This window comes from Phoxinus phoxinus (genome assembly GCF_949152265.1).
Source record: "Phoxinus phoxinus genome assembly, chromosome: 9".
NCBI classification, from domain to species: domain Eukaryota; kingdom Metazoa; phylum Chordata; class Actinopteri; order Cypriniformes; family Leuciscidae; genus Phoxinus; species Phoxinus phoxinus.
Window position 1 is genome coordinate 13,209,255 of NC_136884.1, and position 26,604 is coordinate 13,235,858.

At 38.2% G+C, this 26,604-nt stretch overlaps 1 protein-coding gene across 1 annotated transcript; it reads left to right on the plus strand.

Annotated features, from left to right (window-relative positions):
* Window positions 1–18,425: 18,425 nt before the first annotated feature.
* LOC307004051 (myelin-associated glycoprotein) lies at window positions 18,426–26,103 on the plus strand (the record flags this gene model as incomplete). Its single annotated transcript, XM_079622992.1, has 9 exons — window positions 18,426–18,471; window positions 19,558–19,923; window positions 20,037–20,345; window positions 20,431–20,697; window positions 22,385–22,651; window positions 23,459–23,755; window positions 23,934–24,018; window positions 25,004–25,058; window positions 25,202–26,103. The coding sequence occupies 9 exons, from the start codon at window positions 18,426–18,428 to the stop codon at window positions 25,529–25,531; spliced, it is 2,022 nt and encodes a 673-aa protein (XP_079479118.1). The 3' UTR covers window positions 25,532–26,103.
* Between the last annotated feature and the right edge of the window lie 501 nt (window positions 26,104–26,604).

Sequence of the window (26,604 nt, forward strand, 5' to 3'; positions counted from 1 at the left end):
TTGCCGTCGGATTCTGTTCCCCCTTAAAAAAAAAACAGCTGTCGGAATCCGTTCCCCCACTCCCATTATGAGAGGTGTTGATGTAGTGGCTTAAAAATGCATATTTTATTTTGTGTGTGGATGGAGCTTAACTGGCACCAGGTTAAATAAATATATTTAAGAGTTATTGCCTTTTATTATGAAGGAAAATATGGGATAAAAAAAAGCCCGGGAGCTGGGACTTGAACTTGTGTCACCTAAAAATCAACAGGTTTTCATATCAGAGTGCATTGACCACTAGGCTGTGGTGGATTGCGAACTAACAGCACTTTGATAGATATTAGAAGATCCTCCTGGTGTGAGAAACACAGGGGGAACGGATTCCGACGGCTGTTTTTTTGCCGTCGGATTCTGTTCCCCCTAAAAAAAAACAGCTGTCGGAATCCGTTCCCCCACTCCCATTATCAAAGGATGTTATGTAGTGGCTTAAAAATGCATATTTTATTGTGTGTGTGGATGGAGCTTAACTTGCACCAGTTTAAATAAATATATTTAGGAGTTTTTGCCTTTTATTATGATAGGAAAATATGGGATAAAAAAAAGCCCGCGAGCTGGGACTTGAACTTGTGTCACCTAAAAACAACAGGCTTTCATATCAGAGTGCACTGACCACTAGGCTGTGGAGGCTTGAGAATTAACAGCACTTTGATAGATATTAGAAGATCCTCCTGGTGTGAGAAATACAGGGGGAACGGATTTCGACGGCTGTTTTTTTGCCGTCGGATTCTGTTCCCCCTAAAAATAAAAACAGCTGTCGGAATCCGTTCCCCCACTCCCATTTTCAAAGGATGTTATGTAGTGGCTTAAAAATGCATATTTTATTTTGTGTGTAGATGGAGCTTACCTGGCACCAGTTTAAAGAAATATATTTAGGAGTTTTTGCCTTTTATTACGATAGGAAAATATGTGATAAAAAAAAAGCCTGCGAGCTGGGACTTGACCTTGTGTCACCTAAAAATCAACAGGTTTTCATATCAGAGTGCTCTGACCACTAGGCTGTGGTGGATTGCGAACTAACAGCACTTTGATAGATATTAGAAGATCCTCCTGGTGTGAGAAACACAGGGGGAACGGATTCCGACGGCTGTTTTTTTGCCGTCGGATTCTGTTCCCCCTAATAAAAAAAACCAGCTGTCGGAATCCGTTCCCCCACTCCCATTATCAAAAGGATGTTATGTAGTGGCTTAAAAATGCATATTTTATTTTGTGTGTGGATGGAGCTTACCTGGCACCAGGTTAAAGAAATATATTTTGGAGTTTTTAACTTTTTTTGTGATAGGAAAATATGGGATAAAATAAAGCCCGCGAGCTGGGACTTGGAACTTGTGTCACCTAAAATTCAACAGGATTTCATATCAGAGTGCACTGACCACTAGGCTGTGGTGGCTTGAAAACTAACAGCACTTTGATAGATATTAGAAGATCCTCCTGGTGTGAGAAATACAGAGGGAACGGATTCCGACGGCTGTTTTTTTGCCGTCGGATTCTGTTCCCCCTAAAAAAAACCCAGCTGTCGGAATCCGTTCCCCCACTCCCATTAGGAGAGGTGTTGATGTAGTGGCTTAAAAATTCATATTTTATTGTGTGTGTGGATGGAGCATAACTGGCACCAGTTTAAATAAATATATTTAGGAGTTTTTGCCTTTTATTATGATAGGAAAATATGGGATAAAATAAAGCCCGCGAGCTGGGACTTGAACTTGTGTCACCTAAAAATCAACAGGTTTTCATATCAGAGTGCACTGACCACTAGGCTGTGGAGGCTTGAGAATTAACAGCACTTTGATAGATATTAGAAGATCCTCCTGGTGTGAGAAACACAGGGGGAACGGATTCCGACGGCTGTTTTTTTGCCGTCGGATTCTGTTCCCCCTAAAAATAAAAACAGCTGTCGGAATCCGTTCCCCTACTCCCATTTTCAAAGGATGTTATGTAATGGCTTAAAAATGCATATTATTTTGTGTGTAGATGGAGCTTACCTGGCACCAGTTTAAAGAAATATATTTAGGAGTTTTTGCCTTATATTACGATAGGAAAATATGTGATAAAAAAAAAAAAGTCTGCGAGCTGGGACTTGAACTTGTGTCACCTAAAAATCAACAGGTTTTCATATCAGAGTGCATTGACCACTAGGCTGTGGTGGCTTGAGAATGAAGAGCACTTTGATAGATATTAGAAGATCCTCCTGGTGTGAGAAATACAGGGGGAACGGATTTCGACGGCTGTTTCTTTGCCGTCGGATTCTGTTCCCCCTTAAAAAAAAAACAGCTGTCGGAATCCGTTCCCCCACTCCCATTATGAGAGGTGTTGATGTAGTGGCTTAAAAATGCATATTTTATTTTGTGTGTGGATGGAGCTTAACTGGCACCAGGTTAAATAAATATATTTAAGAGTTATTGCCTTTTATTATGAAGGAAAATATGGGATAAAAAAAAGCCCGGGAGCTGGGACTTGAACTTGTGTCACCTAAAAATCAACAGGTTTTCATATCAGAGTGCATTGACCACTAGGCTGTGGTGGCTTGAGAATGAAGAGCACTTTGATAGATATTAGAAGATCCTCCTGGTGTGAGAAATACAGGGGGAACGGATTTCGACGGCTGTTTTTTTGCCGTCGGATTCTGTTCCCCCTAAAAATAAAAACAGCTGTCGGAATCCGTTCCCCTACTCCCATTATCAAAGGATGTTATGTAATGGCTTAAAAATGCATATTTTATTTTGTGTGTGGATGGAGCTTACCTGGCACCAGGTTAAAGAAATATATTTCGGAGATTTTAACTTTTATTGTGATAGGAAAATATGGGATAAAATAAAGCCCGCGAGCTGGGACTTGACCTTGTGTCACCTAAAAATCAACAGGTTTTCATATCAGAGTGCACTGACCACTAGGCTGTGGAGGCTTGAGAATTAACAGCACTTTGATAGATATTAGAAGATCCTCCTAGTGTGAGAAATACAGGGGGAACGGATTTCGACGGCTGTTTCTTTGCCGTCGGATTCTGTTCCCCCTTAAAAAAAAAACAGCTGTCGGAATCCGTTCCCCCACTCCCATTAGGAGAGGTGTTGATGTAGTGGCTTAAAAATGCATATTTTATTTTGTGTGTGGATGGAGCTTAACTGGCACCAGTTTAAATAAATATATTTAGGAGTTATTACCTTTTATTATGATAGAAAAATATGGGATAAAAAAAAGCCAGGGAGCTGGGACTTGAACTTGTGTCACCTAAAAATCAACAGGTTTTCATATCAGAGTGCATTGACCACTAGGCTGTGGTGGATTGCGAACTAACAGCACTTTGATAGATATTAGAAGATCCTCCTGGTGTGAGAAACACAGGGGGAACGGATTCCGACGGCTGTTTTTTTGCCGTCGGATTCTGTTCCCCCTAAAAAAAAACAGCTGTCGGAATCCGTTCCCCCACTCCCATTATCAAAGGATGTTATGTAGTGGCTTAAAAATGCATATTTTATTGTGTGTGTGGATGGAGCTTAACTGGCACCAGTTTAAATAAATATATTTAGGAGTTTTTGCCTTTTATTATGATAGGAAAATATGGGATAAAAAAAAGCCCGTGAGCTGGGACTTGAACTTGTGTCACCTAAAAACAACAGGCTTTCATATCAGAGTGCACTGACCACTAGGCTGTGGTGGCTTTAGAATACAGAGCACTTTGATAGATATTAGAAGATCCTCCTGGTGTGAGAAATACAGGGGGAACGGATTTCGACGGCTGTTTTTTTGCCGTCGGATTCTGTTCCCCCTAAAAATAAAAACAGCTGTCGGAATCCGTTCCCCCACTCCCATTTTCAAAGGATGTTATGTAGTGGCTTAAAAATGCATATTTTATTTTGTGTGTAGATGGAGCTTACCTGGCACCAGTTTAAAGAAATATATTTAGGAGTTTTTGCCTTTTATTACGATAGGAAAATATGTGATAAAAAAAAAGCCTGCGAGCTGGGACTTGACCTTGTGTCACCTAAAAATCAACAGGTTTTCATATCAGAGTGCACTGACCACTAGGCTGTGGTGGATTGCGAACTAACAGCACTTTGATAGATATTAGAAGATCCTCCTGGTGTGAGAAACACAGGGGGAACGGATTCCGACGGCTGTTTTTTTGCCGTCGGATTCTGTTCCCCCTAATAAAAAAAACCAGCTGTCGGAATCCGTTCCCCCACTCCCATTATCAAAAGGATGTTATGTAGTGGCTTAAAAATGCATATTTTATTTTGTGTGTGGATGGAGCTTACCTGGCACCAGGTTAAAGAAATATATTTTGGAGTTTTTAACTTTTTTTGTGATAGGAAAATATGGGATAAAATAAAGCCCGCGAGCTGGGACTTGAACTTGTGTCACCTAAAATTCAACAGGATTTCATATCAGAGTGCACTGACCACTAGGCTGTGGTGGCTTGAAAACTAACAGCACTTTGATAGATATTAGAAGATCCTCCTGGTGTGAGAAATACAGAGGGAACGGATTCCGACGGCTGTTTTTTTGCCGTCGGATTCTGTTCCCCCTAAAAAAAACCCAGCTGTCGGAATCCGTTCCCCCACTCCCATTAGGAGAGGTGTTGATGTAGTGGCTTAAAAATTCATATTTTATTGTGTGTGTGGATGGAGCATAACTGGCACCAGTTTAAATAAATATATTTAGGAGTTTTTGCCTTTTATTATGATAGGAAAATATGGGATAAAATAAAGCCCGCGAGCTGGGACTTGAACTTGTGTCACCTAAAAATCAACAGGTTTTCATATCAGAGTGCACTGACCACTAGGCTGTGGAGGCTTGAGAATTAACAGCACTTTGATAGATATTAGAAGATCCTCCTGGTGTGAGAAACACAGGGGGAACGGATTCCGACGGCTGTTTTTTTGCCGTCGGATTCTGTTCCCCCTAAAAAAAAAAACAGCTGTCGGAATCCGTTCCCCTACTCCCATTTTCAAAGGATGTTATGTAATGGCTTAAAAATGCATATTATTTTGTGTGTAGATGGAGCTTACCTGGCACCAGTTTAAAGAAATATATTTAGGAGTTTTTGCCTTATATTACGATAGGAAAATATGTGATAAAAAAAAAAAAGTCTGCGAGCTGGGACTTGAACTTGTGTCACCTAAAAATCAACAGGTTTTCATATCAGAGTGCATTGACCACTAGGCTGTGGTGGCTTGAGAATGAAGAGCACTTTGATAGATATTAGAAGATCCTCCTGGTGTGAGAAACACAGGGGGAACGGATTTCGACGGCTGTTTTTTTGCCGTCGGATTCTGTTCCCCCCCAAAAAAAACCAGCTGTCGGAATCCGTTCCCCCACTCCCATTATCAAAGGATGTTATGTAGTGGCTTAAAAATGCATATTTTATTTTGTGTGTGGATGGAGCTTACCTGGCACCAGGTTAAAGAAATATATTTCGGAGATTTTAACTTTTATTGTGATAGGAAAATATGGGATAAAAAAGCCCACGACCTGGGACTTGACCTTGTGTCACCTATAAATCAACAGGTTTTCATATCAGAGTGCACTGACCACTAGGCTGTGGTGGCTTGAGAATTAACAGCACTTTGATAGATATTAGAAGATCCTCCTGGTGTGAGAAATACAGGGGGAACGGATTCCGACGGCTGTTTTTTTGCCGTCGGATTCTGTTCCCCCTAAAAAAAAAAACAGCTGTCGGAATCCGTTCCCCCACTCCCATTATCAAAGGATGTTATGTAGTGGCTTAAAAATGCATATTTTATTGTGTGTGTGGATGGAGCTTAACTGGCACCAGTTTAAAGAAATATATTTTGGAGTTTTTAACTTTTATTGTGATAGGAAAATATGGGATAAAAAAAGCCCGGGAGCTGGGACTTGAAATTGTGTCACCTAAAAATCAACAGGTTTTCATATCAGAGTGCACTGACCACTAGGCTGTGGAGGCTTTAGAATGAAAGGCACTTTGATAGATATTAGAAGATCCTCCTGGTGTGAGAAACACAGGGGGAACGGATTTCGACGGCTGTTTTTTTGCCGTCGGATTCTGTTCCCCCTAAAAATAAAAACAGCTGTCGGAATCCGTTCCCCTACTCCCATTTTCAAAGGATGTTATGTAGTGGCTTAAAAATGCATATTTTATTTTGTGTGTGGATGGAGCTTAACTGGCACCAGGTTAAATACATATATTTAGGAGTTATTGCCTTTTATTATGATAGGAAAATATGGGATAAAAAAAAAGCCTGCGAGCTGGGACTTGAACTTGTGTCACCTAAAAATCAACAGGTTTTCATATCAGAGTGCACTGACCACTAGGCTGTGGTGGATTGCGAACTAACAGCACTTTGATAGATATTAGAAGATCCTCCTGGTGTGAGAAATACAGGGGGAACGGATTTCGACGGCTGTTTTTTTGCCGTCGGATTCTGTTCCCCCTTAAAAAAAAACCAGCTGTCGGAATCCGTTCCCCCACTCCCATTATCAAAAGGATGTTATGTAGTGGCTTAAAAATGCATATTTTATTTTGTGTGTGGATGGAGCTTACCTGGCACCAGGTTAAAGAAATATATTTCGGAGATTTTAACTTTTATTGTGATAGGAAAATATGGGATAAAATAAAGCCCGGGAGCTGGGACTTGAACTTGTGTCACCTAAAAATCAACAGGTTTTCATATCAGAGTGCATTGACCACTAGGCTGTGGTGGATTGCGAACTAACAGCACTTTGATAGATATTAGAAGATCCTCCTGGTGTGAGAAATACAGGGGGAACGGATTCCGACGGCTGTTTCTTTGCCGTCGGATTCTGTTCCCCCTAAAAAAAACCAGCTGTCGGAATCCGTTCCCCCACTCCCATTAGGAGAGGTGTTGATGTAGTGGCTTAAAAATTCATATTTTATTGTGTGTGTGGATGGAGCATAACTGGCACCAGTTTAAATAAATATATTTAGGAGTTTTTGCCTTTTATTATGATAGGAAAATATGGGATAAAAAAAAGCCCGGGAGCTGGGACTTGAACTTGTGTCACCTAAAAATCAACAGGTTTTCATATCAGAGTGCATTGACCACTAGGCTGTGGTGGCTTGAGAATTAACAGCACTTTGATAGATATTAGAAGATCCTCCTGGTGTGAGAAATACAGGGGGAACGGATACCGACGGCGGTTTTTTTGCCGTCGGATTCTGTTCCCCCTAAAAAAAAAAACAGCTGTCGGAATCCGTTCCCCCACTCCCATTAGGAGAGGTGTTGATGTAGTGGCTTAAAAATTCATATTTTATTGTGTGTGTGGATGGAGCTTACCTGGCACCAGTTTAAAGAAATATATTTTGGAGTTTTTAACTTTTATTGTGATAGGAAAATATGGGATAAAAAAAGACCGCGAGCTGGGACTTGAACTTGTGTCACCTAAAAACAACAGGTTTTCATATCAGAGTGCACTGACCACTAGGCTGTGGTGGCTTGAGAATGAAGAGCACTTTGATAGATATTAGAAGATCCTCCTGGTGTGAGAAACACAGGGGGAACGGATTTCGACGGCTGTTTTTTTGCCGTCGGATTCTGTTCCCCCTAATAAAAAAAACCAGCTGTCGGAATCCGTTCCCCCACTCCCATTATCAAAAGGATGTTATGTAGTGGCTTAAAAATGCATATTTTATTTTGTGTGTGGATGGAGCTTACCTGGCACCAGGTTAAAGAAATATATTTTGGAGTTTTTAACTTTTTTTGTGATAGGAAAATATGGGATAAAATAAAGCCCGCGAGCTGGGACTTGAACTTGTGTCACCTAAAATTCAACAGGATTTCATATCAGAGTGCACTGACCACTAGGCTGTGGTGGCTTGAAAACTAACAGCACTTTGATAGATATTAGAAGATCCTCCTGGTGTGAGAAATACAGAGGGAACGGATTCCGACGGCTGTTTTTTTGCCGTCGGATTCTGTTCCCCCTAAAAAAAACCCAGCTGTCGGAATCCGTTCCCCCACTCCCATTAGGAGAGGTGTTGATGTAGTGGCTTAAAAATTCATATTTTATTGTGTGTGTGGATGGAGCATAACTGGCACCAGTTTAAATAAATATATTTAGGAGTTTTTGCCTTTTATTATGATAGGAAAATATGGGATAAAATAAAGCCCGCGAGCTGGGACTTGAACTTGTGTCACCTAAAAATCAACAGGTTTTCATATCAGAGTGCACTGACCACTAGGCTGTGGAGGCTTGAGAATTAACAGCACTTTGATAGATATTAGAAGATCCTCCTGGTGTGAGAAACACAGGGGGAACGGATTCCGACGGCTGTTTTTTTGCCGTCGGATTCTGTTCCCCCTAAAAAAAAAAACAGCTGTCGGAATCCGTTCCCCTACTCCCATTTTCAAAGGATGTTATGTAATGGCTTAAAAATGCATATTATTTTGTGTGTAGATGGAGCTTACCTGGCACCAGTTTAAAGAAATATATTTAGGAGTTTTTGCCTTATATTACGATAGGAAAATATGTGATAAAAAAAAAAAAGTCTGCGAGCTGGGACTTGAACTTGTGTCACCTAAAAATCAACAGGTTTTCATATCAGAGTGCATTGACCACTAGGCTGTGGTGGCTTGAGAATGAAGAGCACTTTGATAGATATTAGAAGATCCTCCTGGTGTGAGAAACACAGGGGGAACGGATTTCGACGGCTGTTTTTTGCCGTCGGATTCTGTTCCCCCCCAAAAAAAACCAGCTGTCGGAATCCGTTCCCCCACTCCCATTATCAAAGGATGTTATGTAGTGGCTTAAAAATGCATATTTTATTTTGTGTGTGGATGGAGCTTACCTGGCACCAGGTTAAAGAAATATATTTCGGAGATTTTAACTTTTATTGTGATAGGAAAATATGGGATAAAAAAGCCCACGACCTGGGACTTGACCTTGTGTCACCTATAAATCAACAGGTTTTCATATCAGAGTGCACTGACCACTAGGCTGTGGTGGCTTGAGAATTAACAGCACTTTGATAGATATTAGAAGATCCTCCTGGTGTGAGAAATACAGGGGGAACGGATTCCGACGGCTGTTTTTTTGCCGTCGGATTCTGTTCCCCCTAAAAAAAAAAACAGCTGTCGGAATCCGTTCCCCCACTCCCATTATCAAAGGATGTTATGTAGTGGCTTAAAAATGCATATTTTATTGTGTGTGTGGATGGAGCTTAACTGGCACCAGTTTAAAGAAATATATTTTGGAGTTTTTAACTTTTATTGTGATAGGAAAATATGGGATAAAAAAAGCCCGGGAGCTGGGACTTGAAATTGTGTCACCTAAAAATCAACAGGTTTTCATATCAGAGTGCACTGACCACTAGGCTGTGGAGGCTTTAGAATGAAAGGCACTTTGATAGATATTAGAAGATCCTCCTGGTGTGAGAAACACAGGGGGAACGGATTTCGACGGCTGTTTTTTTGCCGTCGGATTCTGTTCCCCCTAAAAATAAAAACAGCTGTCGGAATCCGTTCCCCTACTCCCATTTTCAAAGGATGTTATGTAGTGGCTTAAAAATGCATATTTTATTTTGTGTGTGGATGGAGCTTAACTGGCACCAGGTTAAATACATATATTTAGGAGTTATTGCCTTTTATTATGATAGGAAAATATGGGATAAAAAAAAAGCCTGCGAGCTGGGACTTGACCTTGTGTCACCTAAAAATCAACAGGTTTTCATATCAGAGTGCACTGACCACTAGGCTGTGGTGGATTGCGAACTAACAGCACTTTGATAGATATTAGAAGATCCTCCTGGTGTGAGAAACACAGGGGGAACGGATTTCGACGGCTGTTTTTTTGCCGTCGGATTCTGTTCCCCCTTAAAAAAAAACCAGCTGTCGGAATCCGTTCCCCCACTCCCATTATCAAAAGGATGTTATGTAGTGGCTTAAAAATGCATATTTTATTTTGTGTGTGGATGGAGCTTACCTGGCACCAGGTTAAAGAAATATATTTCGGAGATTTTAACTTTTATTGTGATAGGAAAATATGGGATAAAATAAAGCCCGGGAGCTGGGACTTGAACTTGTGTCACCTAAAAATCAACAGGTTTTCATATCAGAGTGCATTGACCACTAGGCTGTGGTGGATTGCGAACTAACAGCACTTTGATAGATATTAGAAGATCCTCCTGGTGTGAGAAATACAGGGGGAACGGATTCCGACGGCTGTTTCTTTGCCGTCGGATTCTGTTCCCCCTAAAAAAAACCAGCTGTCGGAATCCGTTCCCCCACTCCCATTAAGAGAGGTGTTGATGTAGTGGCTTAAAAATTCATATTTTATTGTGTGTGTGGATGGAGCATAACTGGCACCAGTTTAAATAAATATATTTAGGAGTTTTTGCCTTTTATTATGATAGGAAAATATGGGATAAAAAAAAGCCCGGGAGCTGGGACTTGAACTTGTGTCACCTAAAAATCAACAGGTTTTCATATCAGAGTGCATTGACCACTAGGCTGTGGTGGCTTGAGAATTAACAGCACTTTGATAGATATTAGAAGATCCTCCTGGTGTGAGAAATACAGGGGGAACGGATTCCGACGGCTGTTTTTTTGCCGTCGGATTCTGTTCCCCCTAAAAAAAAAAACAGCTGTCGGAATCCGTTCCCCCACTCCCATTAGGAGAGGTGTTGATGTAGTGGCTTAAAAATTCATATTTTATTGTGTGTGTGGATGGAGCTTACCTGGCACCAGTTTAAAGAAATATATTTTGGAGTTTTTAACTTTTATTGTGATAGGAAAATATGGGATAAAAAAAGACCGCGAGCTGGGACTTGAACTTGTGTCACCTAAAAACAACAGGTTTTCATATCAGAGTGCACTGACCACTAGGCTGTGGTGGCTTGAGAATGAAGAGCACTTTGATAGATATTAGAAGATCCTCCTGGTGTGAGAAATACAGGGGGAACGGATTTCGACGGCTGTTTTTTTGCCGTCGGATTCTGTTCCCCCTAAAAAAAAACCAGCTGTCGGAATCCGTTCCCCCACTCCCATTAGGAGAGGTGTTGATGTAGTGGCTTAAAAATTCATATTTTATTGTGTGTGTGGATGGAGCATAACTGGCACCAGTTTAAATAAATATATTTAGGAGTTTTTGCCTTTTATTATGATAGGAAAATATGGGATAAAAAAAAGCCCGGGAGCTGGGACTTGAACTTGTGTCACCTAAAAATCAACAGGTTTTCATATCAGAGTGCATTGACCTCTAGGCTGTGGTGGCTTTAGAATGAAAGGCACTTTGATAGATATTAGAAGATCCTCCTGGTGTGAGAAACACAGAGGGAACGGATTTCGACGGCTGTTTTTTTGCCGTCGGATTCTGTTCCCCCTAAAAATAAAAACAGCTGTCGGAATCCGTTCCCCTACTCCCATTTTCAAAGGATGTTATGTAATGGCTTAAAAATGCATATTATTTTGTGTGTAGATGGAGCTTACCTGGCACCAGTTTAAAGAAATATATTTAGGAGTTTTTGCCTTATATTACGATAGGAAAATATGTGATAAAAAAAAAAAAGCCCGGGAGCTGGGACTTGAACTTGTGTCACCTAAAAATCAACAGGTTTTCATATCAGAGTGCACTGACCACTAGGCTGTGGTGGCTTGAGAATGAAGAGCACTTTGATAGATATTAGAAGATCCTCCTGGTGTGAGAAACACAGGGGGAACGGATTTCGACGGCTGTTTTTTTGCCGTCGGATTCTGTTCCCCCCCAAAAAAAACCAGCTGTCGGAATCCGTTCCCCCACTCCCATTATCAAAGGATGTTATGTAGTGGCTTAAAAATGCATATTTTATTTTGTGTGTGGATGGAGCTTACCTGGCACCAGGTTAAAGAAATATATTTCGGAGATTTTAACTTTTATTGTGATAGGAAAATATGGGATAAAAAAGCCCGCGACCTGGGACTTGACCTTGTGTCACCTATAAATCAACAGGTTTTCATATCAGAGTGCACTGACCACTAGGCTGTGGTGACTTGAGAATTAACAGCACTTTGATAGATATTAGATCCTCCTGGTGTGAGAAATACAGGGGGAACGGATTTCGACGGCTGTTTTTTTGCCGTCGGATTCTGTTCCCCCTAAAAAAAAAAACAGCTGTCGGAATCCGTTCCCCCACTCCCATTAGGAGAGGTGTTGATGTAGTGGCTTAAAAATTCATATTTTATTGTGTGTGTGGATGGAGCATAACTGGCACCAGTTAAAAAAATATATTTCGGAGTTTTTGCCTTTTATTATGATAGGAAAATATGGGATAAAAAAAAGCCCGGGAGCTGGGACTTGAACTTGTGTCACCTAAAAATCAATAGGTTTTCATATCAGAGTGCACTGACCACTAGGCTGTGGTGGCTTTAGAATAAAGAGCACTTTGATAGATATTAGAAGATCCTCCTGGTGTGAGAAACACAGGGGGAACGGATTTCGACGGCTGTTTTTTTGCCGTCGGATTCTGTTCCCCCTAAAAATAAAAAACAGCCGTCGGAATCCGTTCCCCCACTCCCATTTTCAAAGGATGTTATGTAGTGGCTTAAAAATGCATATTTTATTTTGTGTGTAGATGGAGCTTACCTGGCACCAGTTTAAAGAAATATATTTAGGAGTTTTTGCCTTATATTACGATAGGAAAATATGTGATAAAAAAAAAAAGCCTGCGAGCTGGGACTTGACCTTGTGTCACCTAAAAATCAACAGGTTTTCATATCAGAGTGCACTGACCACTAGGCTGTGGAGGCTTGAGAATTAACAGCACTTTGATAGATATTAGAAGATCCTCCTGGTGTGAGAAACACAGGGGGAACGGATTCCGACGGCTGTTTTTTTGCCGTCGGATTCTGTTCCCCCTAAAAATAAAACCAGCTGTCGGAATCCGTTCCCCCACTCCCATTATCAAAGGATGTTATGTAGTGGCTTAAAAATGCATATTTTATTTTGTGTGTGGATGGAGCTTACCTGGCACCAGGTTAAAGAAATATATTTCGGAGATTTTAACTTTTATTGTGATAGGAAAATATGGGATAAAAAAAAGCCTGCGAGCTGGGACTTGAACTTGTGTCACCTAAAAATCAACAGGTTTTCATATCAGAGTGCACTGACCACTAGGCTGTGGTGGATTGCGAACTAACAGCACTTTGAGAGATATTAGAAGATCCTCCTGGTGTGAGAAATACAGGGGGAACGGATTCCGACGGCTGTTTTTTTGCCGTCGGATTCTGTTCCCCCCCCCAAAAAAAACAGCTGTCGGAATCCGTTCCCCCACTCCCATTAGGAGAGGTGTTGATGTAGTGGCTTAAAAATGCATATTTTATTGTGTGTGTGGATGGAGCTTAACTGGCACCAGTTTAAATAAATATATTTAGGAGTTTTTGCCTTTTATTACGATAGGAAAATATGGGATAAAAAAAAAGCCTGCGTTCTGGGACTTGATCTTGTGTCACCTATAAATCAACAGGTTTTCATATCAGAGTGCACTGACCACTAGGCTGTGGTGGCTTGAAAACTAACAGCACTTTGATAGATATTAGAAGATCCTCCTGGTGTGAGAAACACAGGGGGAACGGATTCCGACGGCTGTTTTTTTGCCGTCGGATTCTGTTCCCCCTAAAAAAAAAAAACAGCTGTCGGAATCCGTTCCCCCACTCCCATTATGAGAGGTGTTGATGTAGTGGCTTAAAAATTCATATTTTATTGTGTGTGTGGATGGAGCTTAACTGTCTGGCACCAGTTTAAATAATTCCTCAATGGTTTAAAAATAGAAAAAATAGTTTTCATGACTTTTCCAATCAAGCATGGTCACATATAAGTTGAACTCGTTTTAAAACAGCCAATTCATTTGATTTTAGTGCAAGTAGTGTTTTCTTTACAAAGTTTTTGCATCAAAAAAACTAAATTGATAAAATCTCTTGTCCTGTTTGTTTTCAAAAGTCCGTTTAAAAATCTAAGAAACATAGAGGTCTGTTAGCAGTGTTACATGCAACAAGTCACAAAGTATCTGATTACCTTTGTTAGACATTATTTTATAAATATTTTAATGCAAGCTGTATACTGAAGCACTAAAGTCTAAATGTGTAAATGTAAAGATATAGAAACTTGCAGATCAAATATATTGGATTTTATTTTAAATCAAGTACTCTGACTTTTTGCCACGTTACAATTTTGATGTTGATTCAGTCAGTACTAAAGCATTTATCCGTATCAATCCACACAGGCTGTTTATTGATTTTATCTTCTGCTTTGAATGCTGTATTATTACATTTTTAATTTTAACTGAAAAGTAAATGAGGTTTATTTTTAAACTGAAAAGCCTAAAGGGTTTGTGTTTATGGCTAATGTGCTTGTACATTTCTTTGTGTGCCTTAACAGTCTGTTTTGTGTTATTAGGTGTTTGCTGTAGAAATGATGGTGTCAGCTCTCAGTGGATCCTGTCTGATCATAAACTGTACATTTGAGATTGCGGAAATAGAAGACAAACACCTCACTGAGAGTGCTGCTGCTATGAATTTTGGCTCAAAGATGGACATGATGTGAATAAGCATCAAGTGTTTAACTCCTGAGATACCAACCCTGATTTTAAAGGAAAAATAACTGGAAAACTACACGAGAACTAACTGCACCACTATCCTTTATGATGTTAGTTCAAATCATAATGGTAAATATTACTTCAGAATTGCGTGGTGTTCTGAAATACACACACAAAGAAAGCGCCTCCAATGTAAATGTCATTGGTGAGCGATTGAGTGCTTATTTATAAATACATGTGTTAAATGATTTTTTAAAAAGTTTTTGTCATGCTATCATTGTTTTATTCTTGTATTTGTTCTGTCTTTCAGAGTCTTTCAGAGTGTAAAGCTTCAATTGGTTTGCAAAGTTTTACAGTCTCACATTTACCCAGGATTCGATTTCCAATATAAAAATGTCAGAAAAAATTTAATTATGACATTTTCTTTTTAGTCAGCACCAGAAATGACACATTTGCTGCACTTAAATCCTCTACTCAACTCTTTCCTGTTCTGCACTGACACCATCAACCTCCACCTATAACATTACAGACCATAATGATGTGAGTGTAACTTTCAGTAAATCAAATAGAATGAGGTCCGTTGCATCTGTGCCTAATGTAAATGTAAATTATTTTTGCTAATTTAATAGGGTGATAAATTATGTATATTCCATCTCTGACCAATTTCTGCATAAAGAACAAAGAATGCACACTTTTAAGGAAGTCACAGCAAAAAGTTAGAACTTCCTCAAATGTATATATATAGGGGGAGACCGAGGAGTGTTGTAACATTGGGAGTTTTACAAGTCAGAAAAGAGCTGTGGTGATGCCATCAATATCATACACTCACATTACCTTTTTGAGCTCACAGGAGGAGAAGTGGTATGTTACTGTGAGCAACAATGTAAATTTTATGACCGAAAAAAAAAAATCAGGAAGGAAAGTACATTTTTTTAATCAGGATTCTTTTTGTTTGCCTATGTTGTAGCAAATTAGCTCAAAATAAATACTAATAATCAATAATAACTTGGATCAGTTAATAGAATTAATTTAATGTAGTAAAATTAATATTACAATCAATCAACCTGTTCATCCCGTGAACACTCAGTTTTAATTGTTTATTAATTCTAACTAAGAAATGTCTTTCTTACTGTACAGTACTTCTAAGAGCCTGTAGACAAAATCTAAATCATAAGATAAACTTTGTTGCAAGCAGAGAATCAGAACCAAATACGTATTGTGCACAAGTTTTATTAACTAAATCACAAACATAACTAATCTAAACATACACATTTGCACAATCACACATACCGGTATATGGGTAAAATAGAAAGTGACAGGATGAAACCGTAAACAGGGAATGAAGCTATGGAAAAGATTCATAACTATGAAAAGAACCATCATCATATTCTTTTCCGAGCACCTCACTTGCATGGCCTTTGCAGAGAAAGCATTTCGGCAAGTTCTTGAAAAAGGATTTTGATGATTCCATGAGTTTCAAAATATTTCTTTTGCATTAAAGAAGTTCAATGGTGATGAACTTGAATGGTTTGACTCTGTTCTGGTTGAAAGTTGTCTTTCTCTCTATGGCTTGAGTGCAGATTGTGGTCCGGAGAAGCCACGCAGAGCAACCAGGAGAAGGGAGGAAGTCGGAAGAGTTGATGGCTGTCCATTCAGTAATAGTAAAGTTGCATCTCTGTATTTATCTACGGGTGTGCATTATTTTCTAATAATTCAATGGCCCATCGTCAATTATTCCTTTCATGGTTCACTGAACAAGCATGAAGACCTTAAAAAAAACTTTTAAAAGGTTCCTGTAATACTGGAGGCTGCACTGTCCCAGGACCGCATTGGACCCTTTTTTGTGACAATGCCACTAGCCGAACAGAGAAGACCTGAATTAAACTTAAAACAAACAGATACAAAGACCACACCTATGGAAATGATTCAATTTTTATTATCTTATCTTCTGTGTCAGGCATCAGTTATTTTAGCTGTGCAAAAACAGTTTGTTATGGTTATTGACGTCGTAAACTGGTATTTGTTTTCCTATTATTTGAATTTATTAACATACTAATAAACACACTAGTTTGTAGCGCAAACAGTTTAACCGTTTGCTGCACTTTAAGTCGATTGCACGCCAGATGAGAATTATCACGGAGGGCTTCGGTTAATGAAAAGGAAGTCTCGTACATACACAGAAAATATCTTGCGTCTGAGTTGAAAATAAATTCATTTCTTTCTAGCAAAACTGAATTTAGAACAAGAATATAGGGCCTCATATATTGAAACAAATTAGGTTAAATGGTGTATTTTAGGGTTGCAGTTGTGTTTAGGTTAGGAGTTGGTTAGGATAATAATCAGTTAGGCCTACATTTAAATAATTAAACAACTTAATCATTCCTGAAAATGTATAATACAAAATAATTGAATAGCAAGTACTCTAAAATTTTATAAACTGCTAGTAGCCTACATTTAAAAAAAAAGACTGCGGTCATGCATAAAAAAAAAAAACATTAGGAAGTCAAACTAAATGGGTTGAATGAGTCAAGGGGCTTATTGCCCAGCTCATTCATTTTCAGAAAAATATGGAACAGGTTGAACATATTCTCATAGTCTACTCCTTGTGAACTTTTAAAAAAATATTTTCGAAAAGCTAATTTTATGCCAATATCATCATTGGCATTAGGCTACACAAATGTCGCTGTCATGGAAAGACTGTTTGCAATGTTTGCATAGAGGCATAATAATTTAAATAACCATGACCGCATTGTGTTATCTTCACACAGCCGCTGCTTCCAGCCTAAAGTAGCTTCACAACAGTGAACTTGTACTCTTTACCAATATTCAGAAGATTTCTCAAACCTTTTATCAGCTTTTTCGGGTAAGTAGTTTAATATCAGTTGTTCAGGTGTGTTGATTTTGATGTTTCAGATTATTTTATTCTGGATGGAAAATTGAGATGACTCTTAATTGAAGAGACGCACCAAGCAGCGTCTATAGGTTAATTCTTTCTTATTTTACTGAAGAACTTGGTTAATACATGTGTGGTTCTGTAATTGAACACAAGAGAAATTAACTTATTGATACATACATTGGGACACATGCTGAAATGCGTAGTGTGTGACCGCCCCTTTAGAATGAGGCTGACAAACTTTTTCACATATACGGTGACCGGGAGGAGACATGTTCGGTTCACTTTAGTTTCGGTTAGTTTCGTTGTTCCCACAACATATTAACTCATGGGAAATTTGGAACGTGACAATATGTCGTGGCCATGAGTTACCAATTTTGTGGGAACATCATATTACCTCATGGAAATTTGATATGTGTTGGCCTCAAGATCCTATGTTGAGGGAATGACATTTTCCTTGTGGCTAAGAGTTTAAAGGGACCTCAATCCATCCTAGGTGTATATGACTTCTTTCAGCCAAACACAATCGGAGTTATATATAAAAATATCCTGGCTCTTCCAATTGCTTTATAATGGGATTCACAAATGTTAAATTAGGTGTAGCTATGAAACATACAAAACTGCTTTTATAAACACTCATTTGTGTAATAGTACAATTGACTTAATCTGAGATCCTTTTTGCGATAACTTTTACAATGTCACAACTAGCCTCGATGAAGCAATGATGTGGTCAGAACAAACTTAGAAACCATACCATACGGTTTTGTGTTTTTTTGTGCAATCAGTCCAATAGAGACCACCATCAAGTAAAGTTTAACTGCTTTTACTTCCGTTTTTAAATACAGATTATTTGCTTCAGATGAATCATGATTATGAGAAAAAATATTTGTTTGCCTAAAATCTTTCCAGAACAAAAATGTTGAAATTATGTTGTATCATTTTTGTGATTTATGTTTGACCTTAACTTAGGTTTAACCTTCTTTTATTGGCAAGATGGGTGTAGCTGAGAGAGTCTGTGTTTTTGTCTTTCTCTTACAAGGTATGTGAATCCCTTCTTCACCTTCACCAATGCCTTTAATGAGACATTTGTTAGATGAAGTGAACAGCTAAAATGTTTATCATGATGAATGTGTTTTTTACATGATCAGTGTATTTTAATCTCTTGTGTATATGTCTAAATTGTTTAATTGCAGAGTTGAAAAGTATGAGGAACTATACTTATGATTATTTACACTATATCGGTTCTGTTAAGACCGAATATGATTACTCAATTGCATTTACAAGAAATGCGCAATACTTATTACTCCATTACAGTTTCATGTAGATTTAAAAGTACAAAGTAAATTGTCAGTCATCATGACTTAAATCTTTTCACAACGATTTAAAAATAAAATGTGTGATATTCTATATCTTAATGTGACTAACAAGTCAATCAATTATGCTCACATAAGTTTAACTTTTCTTTTAAACAGCCAATGAAGTATTTGCATAAAGTATATGCAAATATATATAAAATATTTATACTGTCTCTTAATTGTTTTTAAAAGTCTATTGAAAATCTAAGAAAAGTATACTTTTTACTTTCACTCAATTATTAATTGTTTTTTTGTTTTTTGTTTTTGTTTTTTTTGGCTAGGTACTTGGGCTTTTAATTGAGTAAATAAAAATTGACACAGTATCTGTACTTTAACTTTAGTACAGTTTCTCACTTCAACATTTACACCCCTGTTTAATAGGTCTGTTGTGTTCCATGTAACATGTCGCAAAGTAACAATCTGACCTTATTTTAATACAAGCTGTATTTGTGTATGTTTAAAGACCAAATTCATAGATGTAAAGATAAAGAAAGTTGAACATTAAATATGTTATGTTTTATTTTAAATCAAGTATTTTGACTTCTTGCCATGCTATTATTCTGATGTTGATTCAGTCAGTACTAAACCATCTATCGTCATCAATCCACACAGACTGTTTATTGATTTTCTCCTCTGCTTTTAATGCAATAAAAAAACTGAAATGAATATTAGGTCTATTTGTAAACTGAAACGCATAGTCAATGCGTCAAGGGTTTGTGTTTATGGCTAGATTTCTTTGTGTGCTTTAACAGTTTGTTTTGTGTTATTAGGTGTTTGCTGTAGAAATTATGGCGTCATTTTGCTAGAGAAGATTGAAGCTCTCAGTGGATCTTCTCTGATCATAAAATGTACATTTGAGATTGAGAAAATACAAGACGAACACCTCACTGAGAGTGCTGCTATAGGATTTTGGCTCAAAGATGGACGTGATGTGAATAAACATCAAGTGTTTAACTCCAGAGATCCCAAACCTAATCACTTTAAAGGGGAAATGACTGGAAAACTACATGAGAAGAACTGCACCACTATCTTTTATGATGTTAGTTCAAATCATAATGGTAAATATTACTTCAGGATTGAGAGTGGTGTTCTGAAATACACCTACAAAGACAACACTTCCACTGTAAATGTCATTGGTGAGTGATTTGAGTATTTTATTGATAACTGAATGTGTTAAATTAATATTTTAAATGTATTTGTCATGCCATTATTGTCACTTTACTTGATCTTGTATTTGTGTGTCTTTCAGAGTCTCCCCCCAAACCCACAGTGAAGCTGTATAAGGATCCGGATCAGGAGGAGGTGTTGGAGGGGAGCTCTGTGAGTCTGCGCTGCTCTGCTGAGACTCTCTGCTCCTCTCCTCCACCAACTCTCACATGGAGCTTCACTCCCAGAATCCCCCTCAGTGAGAGCAGCAGACAACAGGAGCTCCTCATCTCTGATCTGAACTTCACTGCTACTCACCGTCACCACAGAGTCACTTTCACCTGCACTATAACCTACCAGCTACAGGACAAGAACAAAACAGCACAGGACAACATCACATTACATGTTCAGTGTAAGTGATGCTTCGTATCAGTTTTGACTTGTTAATCATATTATTGTAAATTGTATTGTGTGGCAATATATTTGTTTCCCCTCAGATCCCCCTAAAAACACATCCGTTTCTGTGCTTCCGTCCGGCTCGGTGTTGGAGGGCAGTTCTGTGACTCTGACCTGCAGCAGTGATGCAAATCCAGCAGTGCTGAGCTACACCTGGTCTAGAAAGAGTGAAAGAGAGTTGAAGCAGCTGCGGACTGGAGACACTCTTACTTTCAACAAGACCGACCCGACACAGAGAGGCTGGTACCACTGTACAGCTCAGAACAAACACGGCTGCCAAGAGTCATCAGTGATGCTGGACATTCAGTGTGAGTAATAAAGGAATAGAGAGAACCTTTCAACCATTAATAAAAATGTATTCCAACTATGTTTTCTATGGAACACACAAAAAGTTATTTAGCAGAATGCCCTGGCTGTTTTTTTTCATACAACAGCAGTGAACTGGGGCTGTCAAGTTAAAAAAGACAAAAAATGAACATTAGACATAGGTCACATCTGAGGTGTTTGTTTCTTTGTTTGTTACACTTTATTTGCACTTATCCAGAAGTCAACGAATAACGCAAAGTTATACGATTTTAAATAGAGTATACAAGTCCTTATTTTTTTCCTTATTGGATCTTGGCAGCCCCAGTTCCTATTCACTTTTATTTGGAAAAGTGCAGCCTGGACATTCTGCTTCTTTTTCTGTTACATCGAGAAATATCAAATGAGTTTGGAATGACTATTTTAATGTATGTTTTACTTGCTGATTTGCTTTATATTTATTAGCACTTTAGTTGAAGCATATTCTATGTTAGTCGGTGTGACCTTTTATCTTACACCTTTAACCCTATGGTTATTCAGGTAGGGCAAGGTTAGTCAAATTTAGCATAAAGAACTCACCCACCATGTTGAAGTCCTTCAGGAATGACAAGACTCCCTTGTGGTTGTTCTTTTTTTGAGGCTCAGTTCGTAGTTATAAGTAAAGTCTCACAGGAGGCAATCATAACAATAAAAATGCTTATTTTATTGGTTACAATACAAAGCAGTTAAAAGCTAAATAAAATAATACTAAAATCACTAAATCAGCTTAAGCTAAATTAATCTAAGCTCTATAATCTAGCCTTTAACCAGGAAATATTGGAGATCCTGTTAAGCGCCCCTTGTTAGGGTGTCAGGTATCCTTCACGTTTAATGCAGGCAGCATCTGAGGAGGCCTTTTACTCATCAGACTTTTATACTACTTTTTGGGAAATTCCACTTCCATATTTGTGACCCTGGGTCACAAAACCAGTCACAGGTCGCATGGGTATATTTGTGGCAATAGCCACAAATACATTGTATGGGTCAAAATTATTGATTTTTCTTTTATGCCAAAAATAATTAGGATATTAAGTAAAGAACATGTTCCATGAAGATATTTTGTAAATTTCCTACTGTAAATATATAAAATATTTATTTTTGTGAATGTAGCACATTTGCGAACATAAACGGACAACTTTAAAGGTGATTTTCTCAATGTTTCGGTTTTTGTGCACCCTCAGATTCCAGATTTTCCAATAGTTGGATCTCTGCCAAATATTGTCCTATCCTAAAAAAACCCATACATCAATGGAAAGCTTATTTATTCAGCTTTCATGAGATTGACCCATGTGACTGGTTTTCTGGTCCAGGGTCACATTTGTCATCAATTGATCAATGTCCTGTATGATCCATTCTTTCTGCTGTTGGAGTATCAGTCTCTGTGACTCAGTCTCAATCCTCTGGATGTCCTTCCTCTGTCTCTTACGCTGTTGTCTTCTAGCACTCTTCCTCTTCTTCACTGAATTGTTCACCTCCGCTTGAAATTGCAGCTCTCTTCACCCCTGTTTGTCTTCTCATTAATCTTTTGTGGTTGGTTACAAATAGTTCATGCACTACAACTATTGTTTAGTCATCTTATCTTGGCCCACGTGTATCTTCTCATTTACCTTCTTCTAAATTGTATTGTGTGGCAATATATTTGTTTCCCCTCAGATCCCCCTAAAAACACATCCGTTTCTGTGCTTCCGTCCGGCTCGGTGTTGGAGGGCAGTTCTGTGACTCTGACCTGCAGCAGTGATGCAAATCCAGCAGTGCTGAACTACACCTGGTCTAGAGAGAGTGAAAGAGAGTTGAAGCAGCTGCGGACTGGAGACACTCTTACTTTCAACAAGACCGACCCGACACAGAGAGGCTGGTACCACTGTACAGCTCAGAACAAACACGGCTACCAAGAGTCATCAGTGATGCTGGACATTCAGTGTGAGTAATAAAGGAATAGAGAGAACTTTTCAACCAATAATACTAATGTATTCCATCAACAGCATGTTTTCTATGGAACACAAAAAAGTTATTTAGCAGAATGCCCAACAGCAGTGAACTGGGGCTGTCAAGTTAAAAAAGACAAAAAATTAACATTAGACATAGGTCACATTTTAGGTGTTTGTTTCTTACTTTGTTACAATTTATTTGCACTTATCCAGAAGTCGACGAATGATGCAAAGTTATAAGATTTTAAATAGTATACAAGTCCTTATTTTTTTAGTTATTGGAGCTTGTCAGCCCAAGTTCCTATTCATCTGTATCTGGAAAAGTGCAGCCTGGACATTTTTTTTTCTTTTTTTCTGTTACATGGGGGAATATCAAATGAGTTTGGAATGACTATGTTAATGTCTGTTTGTCTTGCTGATTTGCTTTACATTCATTAGCACTTTAGTTGAAGCACATTCTATGTTAGTCGGTGTGACCTTTTATCTTACACCTTGTAACAAGGTCAGATGTTACGGGAAGGAGGAGGCGGGAACAGGCGAACATTTGACCATTTTAATAACAAAATAAAACAAATACAAAAATGAAAGTATAAGCCAGCAGCCCATCGCGGACGACTGCTGGCCACACAAAACAGAAATAAAACCACATAAAATCGGGCCTATTCCTCTCTCGATCTCCCCATGCTTCCGCTCCTCCGTGAGAGATACGATAGGATGTTTTTGTGGCATCAGTTCTTTTCTCCTCCATAAGACGCCCATAAATCTATATGTATGATATCATTCTCTTTTTCTCTTTCAGATGCCCCTAAAATCTCTCCCTCCTCCGGCTGTAACAGAACTGATGTAACTGTGTGTTTCTGTGAGGTTGATGGGAATCCCTCTCCTGAACTGGAGTGGCTTCTGTCTGGACGTCCTGTCAGTAACTCTTCAAACACGTTCATCAGTGAAGAGCGATTGAACAGCACAGGCTTGAGGAGCTCCATCACTCTACATCAGTCACTCACACACACATCCAGTCTGCAGTGTGTCGGTAACAACAATCATGGCACTGCAAGAAAACTGCTTCAACTTAATCTCTTACCTCAAGCGGCTTCACGTAAATTTCAACTTTTTTCAATATTTCAGTCATTGATATGGCAATGAATCAGCTATGGCCTGCTGCTTTTTTTAATGAATGGAATTATTTAGATACATTGTGTGTTAAATATTTGCTTGATATCAATACATTTGCTCTTTGGAATAAAGAAAGTTTCCATGACCTGTCACTTTAATAGTGTTTAACGTTTACGCCGTCCTGGTTGGATTCGTAGCTGGGGCTACATTTATGGCCATCGTATGGGTCACAACACTGCTGTACAAGTAAGTACACTTTGTGATGCCTGATGTAAACACTATATTCCCCTAAGGAAAAAAAAAATACACAAATGTTATCTCTTTAATATCACAATTGTTTCTCTTAGACAGCAATGAGTTCAATATAGAGCAAATAGAGACTATTGCTTGAGACTCGTGCTTTTCTAGTCACTCCATTAAAGGGATGGTTCAGAGTAATTTCAACCTAGGGTCCTTTGCACCATGACCTCGAGCCAAACACCCCCCCAAACAGATCCGTTTGGCTCGAGGTCATGGTGCAAAGGTTGAAATTACTCCGAACCGATTCTGTAGATGAAATAAAATTAGAAACACAAGAGGGAAAAACCCTGTGTTCTAATTTTATTTAATCCACAGAATTTTAAGAGGAACATCTGAGCCAAATTTGATACTTAATGGAGTTCTACGTAACATTATATTTCATTTAAAAGGATAGTTAGCCTAAAAGATAAGATCTTTTTGATCTGACAGCTATGCAACTGACACTTTGACGCTTCAATAAGTTCATAAAGAGATTGTAAAACTAATATTTTGACTAAACCACTCCATTCATATTTGTGAGCTTTTTGAAGCGTCAAAGTGGTAGTTGCATATAGCTGCCAATAGAGGGACAGAAAGCTCTCAGACTTCATCTAAAAGATTCCGAAGATGATAGAAAGTCTTACGGTTTTGGAACGACACGAGGGTGAGTAATTGAATGAATAATTTTAAGTCTCCTGAGCTGTGAAAGAGCAACCTCCGAGCAATAAAAATGTCTAATGAATCTGGTGCAAGCAGTTATGCACTCTAAAAAATGCTGGGTTGTTTCAACCCAATTTTGGGTCAAATATGGACAAACCCCAAACGTTGGGTTAAAAATGTAATATAAAAATTTAACCCAACGGCTGGGTTTGTCCATATTTGACCCAAAATTGGGTTGAAACAACCCAGCATTTTTAGGGTGTATGTTCTTAATTATGGATTATTTCTGTAGATGGATCTGCAGGACTCAAAGGGGAGATAAAACTGGACTCATTCGGACTGATGTGGTATGTTACAGTATATCAAACACACATTCTATTCATTCTCAATAAACTCATGTATGCCAGAACACTTTTACATACAGTTACTCCAAGTTTATTTTTCATAAAAGCTCTCTACTGATGATTCTCCATCTTTGTTCATCCACTAGGCTGATACAGTGGACAGTGGGGAAGAGCCTTTTTATGTCAATAAAGTTATGTCATCAGCTGAAGCCCCCACTATAAATCATCTAGAAACTCTACATTATTCCACCATTAACTTTAACAACACCAAACCAGTGTCAGAAGACATTAAAGGCATCTCTTCGCTTACTGTCGACTATGCTGTGGTCCGATATTGCCATCGAAACGTAGCAGATAGCGAGACAAAGATCAGAGAAGTGACCTCAATGCCACATAAAGAAGATACCATTTACCAAGTTCCTCACAAAGCAAGAAGGAGTGCAGATATGGACGTAAAGCAAGGTGAATCTATCTGAAGGCATCAAATACAATATTTAAAAACACGTAAATCCTTAATTCTAAATTCTTGATTTTAGAGCATATGGAAGCCACACTTAAACATATATTGTGTCATTGCATTAGATAACAAATTACTAATTATTATCCAACATAGAACCTTATATGTCCTATCTGAGTAACCACTGGTGTAGTTCATCATTACATTTACTATGAACATGTTCCACTAACATTGGACAATCACAAAGTGTCACAATATTTTTGTATTCATTTTGTGTGTATTTATATATAATTTAAAACCTCCATAAACTTTTTTTTGGGAATTCAAAATCATGTGTTTGTGCAATCTTTCTTTAAAATGCTTTTGTTATATAATTTAGTCATGTTACACTTCAGATAAATCTTTAAGTGTCCAAACGCTCTTTGTGGGGCACTGCATATTTACAATACAGATTTTTTCCAAATAAATGTTGTTGTTTATTGTACACTTGCACCCTTTCAAATGGGTCTTGAATATTCTGTCTACTTTTATTTTGGTTAGCATTGTGTATATTTGATTGAGAGCTGCTACATTTTGTAATAAAAAAGTATGTTTTATAGACATTTGAAACCAAAGTTTATTCTTTTACAAGATCACAAACATTTTCTTGTAGATAGCTTTCAGGTTTTATATTCATGTATGAAAGATACAAACAAAAGAAATAAGTTTTTTATTTTTTTTTATTACACAATTGTAAGGCTTCAATTTGTAAATGTATTTTTTCCTTATGTTTCTCTGACATATAGGATTTAACTGCCCAAAATGCCTTTTTGCCATTTTATTTGAATGACCAGTACAATTTAGAAGCCTATATATGAACTTACACCAGTATTCCCAATATGATTATGTGATTGTAACTTTCAGTAAATCAAATAGAATGAGTTCAGTTGCATCCGTGCCTAATGTCCCTGTCATGTTGCTCATTATTTATTATAAATGTATTTGCAGACCCAAGCAGTCACTGAGTCCATTCATATATATGACTCAAGCTCGTTGAATGTCCTTAATGAAAATAACATTGCTCCAAACTCATAGATCATATTTAGTTCCATT